The sequence below is a fragment of the Eptesicus fuscus genome, chromosome 20 (genome assembly GCF_027574615.1).
Source record: "Eptesicus fuscus isolate TK198812 chromosome 20, DD_ASM_mEF_20220401, whole genome shotgun sequence".
Taxonomy (NCBI): Eukaryota; Metazoa; Chordata; class Mammalia; order Chiroptera; family Vespertilionidae; genus Eptesicus; species Eptesicus fuscus.
The window spans coordinates 20,426,011-20,436,657 of record NC_072492.1 but is presented as its reverse complement, the minus strand read 5'-3'; the positions used below and the strand labels follow the sequence as shown (position 1 = coordinate 20,436,657).

The 10,647-nt window shown below is 34.8% G+C and overlaps 2 protein-coding genes across 3 annotated transcripts in view; one reads left to right on the top strand and one right to left on the bottom strand.

Annotated features, from left to right (window-relative positions):
- NF1 (neurofibromin 1) overlaps positions 1-10,647 on the bottom strand; it is a 237,669-nt gene that overhangs the window by 63,250 nt on the left and 163,772 nt on the right. The window lies entirely within an intron of this gene.
- Positions 6,366-8,183, top strand: OMG (oligodendrocyte myelin glycoprotein). The gene has a single exon (XM_008147783.3). The coding sequence runs from the start codon at positions 6,665-6,667 to the stop codon at positions 7,982-7,984; it is 1,320 nt and encodes a 439-aa protein (XP_008146005.2). The 5' UTR covers positions 6,366-6,664; the 3' UTR covers positions 7,985-8,183.

The following is a 10,647-nucleotide window of genomic DNA, read 5'->3' as shown; positions in this document are numbered from 1 at the left end:
AGTGTGGTGACCCTATTGGTAGCTTAATACTGGAACCTCTCATAGTTCTAGGATTTTTCTGAACAAAAACAGTATTTATTGTAGCATGGTGTTCAAGAAACTAAGTTCCATATTTAATAAAAACTAGCAGGCTTTTGGACACTGAAATTTTACATACAATGTTTCTCTTTAAATCTTTTAAGCCATCCCTCACTGACCATTAAAACTTTTTATCTGCAGAAACACTTCCTTGAGCTGCTTACTTTTCCTGAATAAGTATGATGTTTACTGTCATACTACATTGGTTCTCTCTGTCTTCCACATTAAAAAGTTTCTTTCATTGTATTTTTCAAACTTTGAACTTTTAAGGTTAATTTTCCTAGCAGTAATCAGGAGTTTAATAATTTCCCATTATTCTTTTGAGTTTTAAGTATTCTAGTTATGGTAAATAAGACATGTTTTTATACTAAATAAGACTTTAACTTGCCTTAAAATCATCATAATCTTTCTCATTTTACATTTAAGATTGTTACTTAACAGGGTCTTTCCACACTTTTGCTCTTCTTTTTCATCATCTTCTTTCCTGACCTCTTGAAGGATGAGTATTGGGAAATATAAGGAAATACCAACTCTCACAAATAAATTAAAAACTGATGATCTGGTCATAGTCTTGTCTGATTTCTTCAAATACTACAGGCAACTTTTCTCCTTTTGTTCCTTATATAATAAAACAGACTATTGCTAGCAGGTGGTTTTGTTGTTTTGTTTTGTGTTTTAAGAAATTCTCTGTGAGGGGGGAAATAATTCCTGTTTACTGAATGCAATTTTCCCCTACTGAGGTCAGTGGAAGCTGAGCAGCCAAACCGGCAATTCTTGCTTAATCAACAGAAAGAAATGCAAACCAATAAAAGAAATAAAGGAGAGAAGAAAATGTTGGACCAAAGAAAAACTTACTGGAAAGATTAAAGAACCAGGATCCAGAAGAGAAAGTTTATTTCATGAATATGGCAAAACAGCAAGGCACATGCCAGGTTGCACATGCCGGGTAATTAAAAGCAGACTGAACTACATACCGCACTCCAATAATGTTCTTACCAGATCAGCATTAACTAGATTCAGAAACAACCCTGATGACCATCTATTTCAATCCCTTTTATTTGTTAACTGCTGAGAAAACACACCCAGAGAGTGTAAGTGATTTGTTTAGAAGTGGTATTAAAAGCTAAGTTTGTTCAGCACCCTTTTCGCTAATGTAAGACCAGAGTGCCTACTCTCTGCACTGCAACGAACGTATACTAAACATGTATACAACAAAGAAGTTAAAAAATAATAATAATAAAATAAAATAAAAACATGTATTAGATTTAGTGTTGGTGGTGGGGATACAATGAATTAGATGAGAGTGACCTATAATTGTTGTTATTACCTAGTTCTAATAAAAAAGTGAAGTAGCAAAATATTTGGACACCTAGCATTAGAACACTGTGATGCTGGCACATGATTAGACACAGATCAATGGAACAGATGGAAAGTCTAAAAATAGATTCCAATCTCAAATCAGTAAGGAAAAATATTGGAACAGATATATATTTGGAAAAAGATAAAATTGTATCTATAAATCACACTACATTGGAATAAGCACCAAATAGACTAGAGCTCTAAATATAAAAAATGAAATTATATAACAGGTGAAAATATCAATACATTCTTTTATAATCTGGAAATGAGAAAAACCTTTCTAGCTGACACTCAAAATCAAGAAGCAATAAAAAGAAAAGAAAAATCCAATTATTGAAAATGTTTAAATGGCAAGAACAAACATATAAAGTCACCATAATAGTCAAAAGACAAATGGCAAACTGAAAAAAAAAAAAAGAAAATCACAACCTAAATTAAGTCAAAGGGCTACTATCTCTAAAATTTAAAACATACACAAAACTTCCAAATACAGACCCACAACACAACAGAAAAAATATGCAAAACATAAAAAGACAGTCAGAGAAGAAAAAATTTAAATAGTCCTTAAAAACATATATAAAGATATACAACCTTCCTCATAATAAGAGAGATGCATTTAAAATTATACTGAGGTATTATTACCTTCATCCATATAAATCCAAAGTTCAACAACAAAGTCTACGGTGAGGCTGTACAGAACTAGACACCTTGACACATTGCTGGTGAGAGTGCAAAATGGTATAGTCTAGAGAGAGGAATTTGGTAATAACCAGAAAAATTCCAAATGCATTTACCCTTTTACAGAGCAATCCCACTTCTAGAAATCTTTTGCAAAGATTTATGGGCAAAATATAAACATACTTAGATGCAACGGTATTCACTGTGGCATTATTTTTAATAGCAAAACCCATATGCCCATCAATAGGGGCTTGGTTGAATAAACCATGGTTTACTCCCAAAGGCAGTACATGCATGATAGGATAAATGAGAAAGATTCCTATGTATTGATACAGAGTAAGCTTCCAGATATATTATTTAAAAAACAGCAATAAGATGTGTAACAATATATTTAGTATCAACCTTTTATATAAGGGGATAAGAACATATAATACATACATATTTTTGTATGTTTGCAAAAAGAAATACTGATAAGAAACAACCAAAAATAGTCACCAACAGGAGGAAGAGTATGGGGTGGATGAAATACAGAAGCAAGATTTCTCTGAATATACCTTGTTGTATAGTTTTGACTTAAGCTATCCCTAAAATTGATAGCTAATGGAAACAAATGAACCTAACTATGTAAAGTTTATATAAAAATATAGAGAAAACAATTATTTCATGTTGCATTAGAATACAGAATTGACTGCACACCATTGGTGAAATATGTTCTAAGAACAAATAGAGCTGCAAAGAAATCTTAAACTTTATTCAGTAGTTTGTAATCTAATTGTCTGTAGCAATACTGATATTATTTTGAAACTATTATAGGATGATACAAATAAGTAATTATGTTAATGCTGTTAGGAACCATTTATAGGAAATATGGGGGATAGAGAAACAAATTAGATCTTCACAAGGAAGCAAACAGATAAATCCAGATGAGGGACTTTCTAGAAAACAAATCACTGAGTTTGGGCAACATGGAGAGAAAAGGGGTGAGGAGGTGGGAGAAGGACTGATCCATTTGGATTTTGACCTGATAATTTCTACCTTGTCAGTTCTTCCATGCTTTTAAAATACTTTATTCAGTACCCTTTTCTGTTTTTAGTGGGAAATGCAGTCTGAAGAGCCAACCATATTACCAAAAGTGGAGAATATAGTATTTTTAGTTTCAAATAAGCACAAGTGTTATCAAGAAATAAAGATAAAATGATTGGCTTTCCAAACTGTTGATTAACATAGGATAGTTGTCCCCTGGCAGGTAATTTGTTATGCCTTTCACAATGTTGGCATAATCTATTTTAGGACAGTGTTTCACAAAAGAATATGTAAATGAATTTACTACTTAGTCTAGAATACAATAGTTGCCTAAATAGCTGTAATTCTGGACTTCACAGACTTATGTAAAATGTAATGTGTCTGAATAATATCTAAAATAAGTTGTAAAAAACTCTTAAGCCGCCCTAGCAGGTTTGGCTCAGTGGATAGAGCGTTGGCTTGTGGACGGAAGGGTCCCGGTTTCGATTCCAGTCAAGGGCACATGCCAGGTTGGGAGCTCCATCCCCAGTGTGGGACATACAGGAGGCAGCCAATCAATGATTCTCATCATTAATGTCTTTCTCTCTCTTCCTTTCTGAAATCAATAAAAATATATATCTTTTAAAAAAAAAACCTCTTAAGCCAGTAAAAATTATTTTTGGAGTAACAGTAATATACTATTATTTTATTTCATGAGAATTTCTAAATTCATAAGATAAGGACAGTTTGGTACAATTCAAATACATTAAAATGTTTCCCATTTTTCTCTTTGAGAATTTCATAATAATTTTTGAATAAGAAGAAACAACTTGGTATGTCCCCAAACTTTGAAATAAGAAACACTGCCACTATTATTGGAATTTTTAATTATATGTAGCAGAATCTAATCTTGATACAGCCTAAATCCAAATTCATTTGAATCCATTAGCTAATGAAATAATATGCTCTTTCTTTCAAACAGAAGTACTGGTAAGTATAATGGAACTGAGTAACTCTACTTCAACATGAGACTTCCTAAAATTAAAAGAAGAGGTTTAAGTGTTTGGTAAGTTGACCCTCAGCCACATCCCTTGAAGCGTAACAGAGTATGAACTGAAACAGAAGAAACCTAAATGTTAAAACATTCCCTATTTCCACAACAATATTGCTGAATGGAGTATTTTTAACACTTTTAAACCCTAAGGTTGATGACTGGTTTCTGAAATCCATAGAAAAAAATCTTATTAAGAGTCCAAGACTGAACCCTCAAAGTGAAGTGGGAATAAAGTATCTAATCAATACTAAACTTCTAACACTGCAGACTTTTAAAATGTAGATATCTTTCGAGGAACATTAACTTTATACAAAAAGTGACTCCTTCCTAGATTATAGTTAGCTTCCTAAGAAAATAAACTTGAAATTTTAATATTAAATTTAAATTCTAATTGGGGTAAAATAATGGCACATGTAATTTAGAGAATAGCAGAGTATTTAGTAACTAGGCATAAAGGATTTTCCTTAAGTGTAATATGCTGATAACTGCTGGTTTTTTAATGGTAACAATGTGTAATGAATATGCCATTACCTTTTCTAAGGCAAAGTGACTACTCTGGAAAGTGCACAAGTTTTAACAGATTATGCAATCAGTCCACTAAAGAGTGGAGCAGAAGCTATCATAAATCTGGTCTCATTTTATTAAACTCATGACCAAAAGTTTTCCTTTTTACATTATTTCACATAATTTTAAAAGTATAAATTGCTTTCTCAGAAGATAAAATGTAAAACAGTTTGAAGAAATCACCTGAAATTGATGCTGTTGTTTTTAAAACATAAAATCAGATAGATGGTCATTCATAAAGTATCACGATGTCTCTGGAGAAAACAATAATCATAGCCACTCACTAAGCAGTTTCATAAAGAAAAGGAATCCTTAACCCTAAGGTCATAAAATAAGACATATTTATTTTACCAAATGAATTGATAATTAAAAGCATAAGATGCTCATTAAAAAATGTAGCCTTGCTTATGTGTAGCTTGGGAAAATGATCCTTTCATCAGAAAGATAAAGACAAAATAATCATATTTAAGTATTTCTTACTTCCCCAAAGGAAGATGAACATTTAAGTGGTTGATAAATTTGAAAAACTGGTTATACATAATAACCATCATGTTGGGGGAATACATTAAAATCCAACAGTTTGTATTATGTTATTTTAAACAGTGACACACATAAAAAGGTAGGAGTTAAATAGTTAAACTAATATCCACGAGGAAGGTCAAAATCATTTTCAACATGTAAAAAGAATGAAGAGTAGAGGCATTAAAAAGAACCACAAATTCATCATGAGGCAAATGTTAAAATGTGGAACTTAAGCTCAGACACAGGAATGAGTAAGGGCCAGGTCTAATGTGCATGAGGCATTTCATCCTATATCAAATCTAAACTATATAGGTACGCTTAATGCTATAAATTTAGGGAAAAAACATGTGTTTTCCCCCCATTTTGTAGCGTGTGCACCTCTTGCAATAATTTGAGTCAGCACCAATGACAGCTCTGCAGTCCTCCTATGTGGGTCTGATCAGGTGGTTGCAGAGCTCCAGCTCACAGCAACACAATGCAGCTGAGCAGGCAAGCACAGCCCACAGCCAGAAGCGGTTGCTACTCTCCAGAACAAGGCGACCTTTAAGCTTAAGTTTCCCGGAGAAAAATGAGATGCTGATGCTGAAGACGACACTATGGTAAGATGTTATTTAAATCAGTAAAAAATGGACCTCGGAGTTTTTATTTTTTTTTTCTTTAAGAAAAAGTCAACCTTAGGATTGAATATATATTCAATAGCAAGTGCATGCATCAGAAATTTGCTGCAGTGTCAGTGGAGGAATTTCTTGTCAATATTCATTCACTTTGTAAATATACACATTGTTTTCTTTTAGAATCGGCACTGAGATATACAGAAAAAAAAATCTAAAATGTGAGGTTTGAAAGTATGGTGTTGGTTTGGATTTTGCAAGTGCCTTAAATGCTTTGCAAGGATGTATTTATCCTAAAAACACAAAGATAAATCTCTAAGTATTGCTCTAATATCTAAATAAAATCTTACCCTACACACACACATTGACTACTACATTACTGCAGAGATTGAAAAAAAGAGACACGACAGCCATTTTTTCCCTTCTGAATAAAAAGAATATTTTCAAAGAGAGTAATAGCTTAAGATTCTGACTCTTTATTTGTAGAGAATGCCATTTTATAATATTAAGGCTCTGGAAATATAAATAAGAAAGAAAAGAAGGGAAAAAATAAAAGAGAAAATGCAGGAGAGAGTAGGAGACAATCTCTCTCTCCACATAGCCCCAATTGAAGGATTAAGCATTTGGACTATAAATGAAGGGGATCTTTGTTAGTTTAATCACTGGAACAATTACAAAAGGACTCAACAACAACGAGGTTTATTGAAAATTTTGCCTAATGCTAACGGACCCATGCAGATGCCTAATTGTATTTGCATATTAAAAGAAGGGTGTATTTGTTTGTTTCTAGGCTTTGATGGAATATCAGATACTGAAAATGTCTCCCAGCCTGTTCATCCTTCTGTTTCTCACACCGGGTATTTTATGCATTTGTCCTCTCCAATGTATATGCACAGAAAGGCACAGGCATGTGGACTGTTCAGGCAGAAACTTGAGTACATTACCTTCTGGACTGCAAGAGAATATTATCCATTTAAATCTGTCTTATAACCACTTTACTGATCTGCATAACCAGTTAACCCAATTCACCAATCTGAGGACCCTGGACATTTCAAACAACAGGCTGGAAAGCCTCCCTGCTCAGTTACCTCGGTCCCTCTGGAATATGTCTGCTGCTAACAACAACATTAAACTGCTTGACAAATCTGATACTGCATATCAGTGGAACCTCAAATACCTGGATGTTTCTAAGAATATGCTGGAAAAGGTTGTCCTCATTAAAAATACACTAAGAAGTCTTGAGGTTCTCAACCTGAGTAGTAACAAACTTTGGACAGTTCCAACCAACATGCCCTCAAAACTACATATCGTGGACTTGTCTAACAATTCCTTGACACAAATCCTCCCAGGAACATTAATAAGCCTGACTAACCTCACACATCTTTACCTGCACAACAACAAATTCACATTCATTCCAGATCAAGCTTTTGACCAACTCTTTCAGTTGCAAGAGATAACCCTTCATAATAACAGGTGGTCATGTGACCACAAACAAAACATTACCTACTTATTAAAGTGGATGATGCAAACAAAAGCCCATGTGATAGGAACCCCCTGTTCTAGCCAAATATCGTCTCTGCAGGAACATAACATATACCCCACACCTTCTGGATTTACCTCAAGCTTGTTCACTGTAAGTGGCATGCAGACAGTGGACACCATTAACTCTCTGAGTATAGTAACTCAATCCAAAGTGACCAAAATACCCAAACAATATCGCACAAAGGAAACATTTGGTGCCACTCTAAGCAAAGACACCACCTTGACTAGCACTGACAAGGCTTTTGTGCCCTATCCAGAAGACACATCCACAGAAACGATCGATTCACATGAAGCAGCAGCTGCAACTCTAACTATTCATCTCCAAGATGGAATGGTTACAAACGCAAGCCTCACTAGCTCACCAAAATCATCCCCAACACCCATGACCCTAAGTATTACTAGTGGCATGCCAAATAATTTCTCTGAAATGTCTCAACAAAGCACAACCCTTAACTTACGGAGGGAAGAGACCACCACAAATGTAAAGACTCGCTTACCTTCTGCAGCAAGTGCTTGGAAAGTAAATGCTTCGTTTCTCTTAATGCTCAATGCTGTGGTCATGCTGGCCGTCTGAGGGTCTGCATTTTCTGAAAGAACTCCTCCCTGATGTATAGTTGGGAAAATATGCCCCTATCTAACCAGTGATTCAAGCTATATTAAGTATTCAAGAAAGCCAGTGTTACCTTTCTGACTCTGATGTAAATGAAATAACTTGTCTTAAATAAAGAAGTGCACAATGTCTTGGTACTTGCTGCTATTTTACTGTCTTAAGTAAAACTCTAATGCATTTCTTTTTTTAACGAAGTATTTTCTTTTTAAGGCTTCAATTTATTGCACAAAATATAAAGCATCTAAACTTTAATATGTATTTTATGTATGTTTACACTGTCAAACATCTGGGGGGGGGGGAGGGAAATAAATGGTCTATGCTCATAACTGTGTCATTTGACTTCCTGGTCATACCAACTTAATCTACATGGTCAACTCCAAATGACCTAATCATTTCTGTCCCAGGTGCCGGACCCTGGTAAAGTCTTTACAGTAAATGAAATGTTGGAGGTATCCAAGGATTTTGCTAATAAAGTAAAACTGTGGTTGCCACCCCATGAATGATTATGCCCCATCATTCTTTTACACACAAGCCATAATTGTTTTAAATCTAAATGATGTCCTGCTTCTGAGGAACTCTTGGCTACTTTACAGATTACATAATGGACAAAAGCTCTTCAAAAAGCTAGAAGACACTAGGCTTTGCATTTTAATAAGGAGAGTTTAATGGTTTTGCCTCTTGCACTTAAGAAAAGTATTAAAACACAATAAAAAGTTGAGGTTTAAAGTCATGTAAAGGAATAGTTTTAGTGCATATTTAATAAACCATTTGTTAATGGAAATTTAAATATTTATAAAATTAAAAGTTTTCATGTGCAGGAGAGGAAAATTTATTTTTTGCACATCGGAGATTAGAAACTGACTTACCTAAATTAAAAATAAGATTAGTGTCAGGATAAAGTCATGGGGGTCTAACAAACATGGGCAGTACTAAGGGAAGGAGGGAAAGGAAAGGAGGAAGAGAAAAAGGATGGGATTCATTTGGTGCTGCAACCAGATGATGAACCCAATAAAACAGACAACAGGACTACTGGGCATGAAACAAATCTAACACTCCAAATCAAATTGCACTGGGACTCCCACTAGAAGAAAATCAATAATTTTCTACAAATATAAAAGGAAGCCACCTTTTGAATTAGAGACAAACATAAGTAATAGCCAAGAGTCAGAAAGAAGCCCTGAAACAAGGCTAGATTAAAATGCAAGACAGCATAACTGAAGTGGGTAAGCCACAAACGAGGTATTTAATTTGGGAGACATAAGGAAGAATTTATTTGAAGCACTCCTAGTTGGGAAGAGAACAGAAAGAAATTTTTATGCTCCTTCCCAAGAAATTTTAAAATTAAGATAGAATTGCTTCCAGGGTTGGGAGCATTTCTATTGAGACAGAGACAGACAGACAGACAGACACACACACACACACACACACACACACACACACACACACACAGATAACAACCTTCTAATGTGTTCTTTTTTCTCTCTTTTTAAGCATCGGGCTTATGGAAAAATCACTGTTGAGCTTCAATACAGCAATTCCTCTCTTATGTTGACTAGTACAGTGTCACTTGAACATTTTTTCTGCCCCCAGCAAACCTAATTGGTTCACTATGTCAGGGAATTTCACCATGAAGAAAAGGGGTTACTTGCAATAACCCCTAAATGGTTTTAAAATGCATTACTTTTCCAAATGGGCAAGCTGTTCCCACTTCCTCCCAATCACTGATCTAGTATCTTCACCATCGCTGACAGAGGCTAACTGCTTAGGTATTTTCTACTCTATCTCACACTAGCATCTTCTAAAAAAACACATATACTGAATTTCACAAAAGGTTTCTCAGAGGTAATATCTTTCACTCTAAAGGTGCCAAAAATTAAATGTTGTCATATACGTATTTAGAAATATCTTAGAAATATGGGGGAAGTAAAATGATGAATTACATCATTTATCAGCACCTATGGATTACACCAATATTACTGACAGACATGCAGATGAAAAACTCAGGAAATTTACAAAGGTACAACATATGCCAACTACACAGACTCTAAGTCGGGTGTCCTCAAACTACGGTCCCGCGGGCCACATGCGGGTGTTTTTGCCGTTTTGTTTTTTTACTTCAAAATAAGATATGTGCAGTGTGCATAGGAATTTGTTCATAGTTTTTTTTTAAACTATAGTCCGGCCCTCCAACGGTCTGAGGGAGTAAACTGGCCCCTGTTTAAAAAGTTTGAGGACCCCTGCTCTAAGTCCTTAGAAGTATTATCTAGCCTTACAGTAATTAAATAATACTTCCTTTTAAGGAAATTATGGCCTTATTAATGGAGGTGGGCTCATTATTTGCCGTCAGGACATGAACATTACTGAGCTCCATACATATTTCAAAATGCATTAGTCCTCAGCATCTAACTCTCAAGCTCATAAGCTATACATTCGGCTCTGGCTGGTGTGGCTCAGTTGGTTGGAGCGTTGTCCCATACACTGAAAGGTTGTGGGTTCAATCCCTGGTTGGAGGAGGCAACCTATAGATGTTTCTCTGTCACAGCGATGTTTCTCTCTCTCAAATCAATACACACATATCCTCGGTTAAGAATTAAAAAAAAAAAAAAGACAGACATCCATCCATCCAA

Excerpts from the sequence above, each read along its gene's own strand:
- OMG (XM_008147783.3), top strand. The coding sequence starts at position 6,665 with ATGGAATATCAGATACTGAAAATGTCTCCCAGCCTGTTCATCCTTCTG.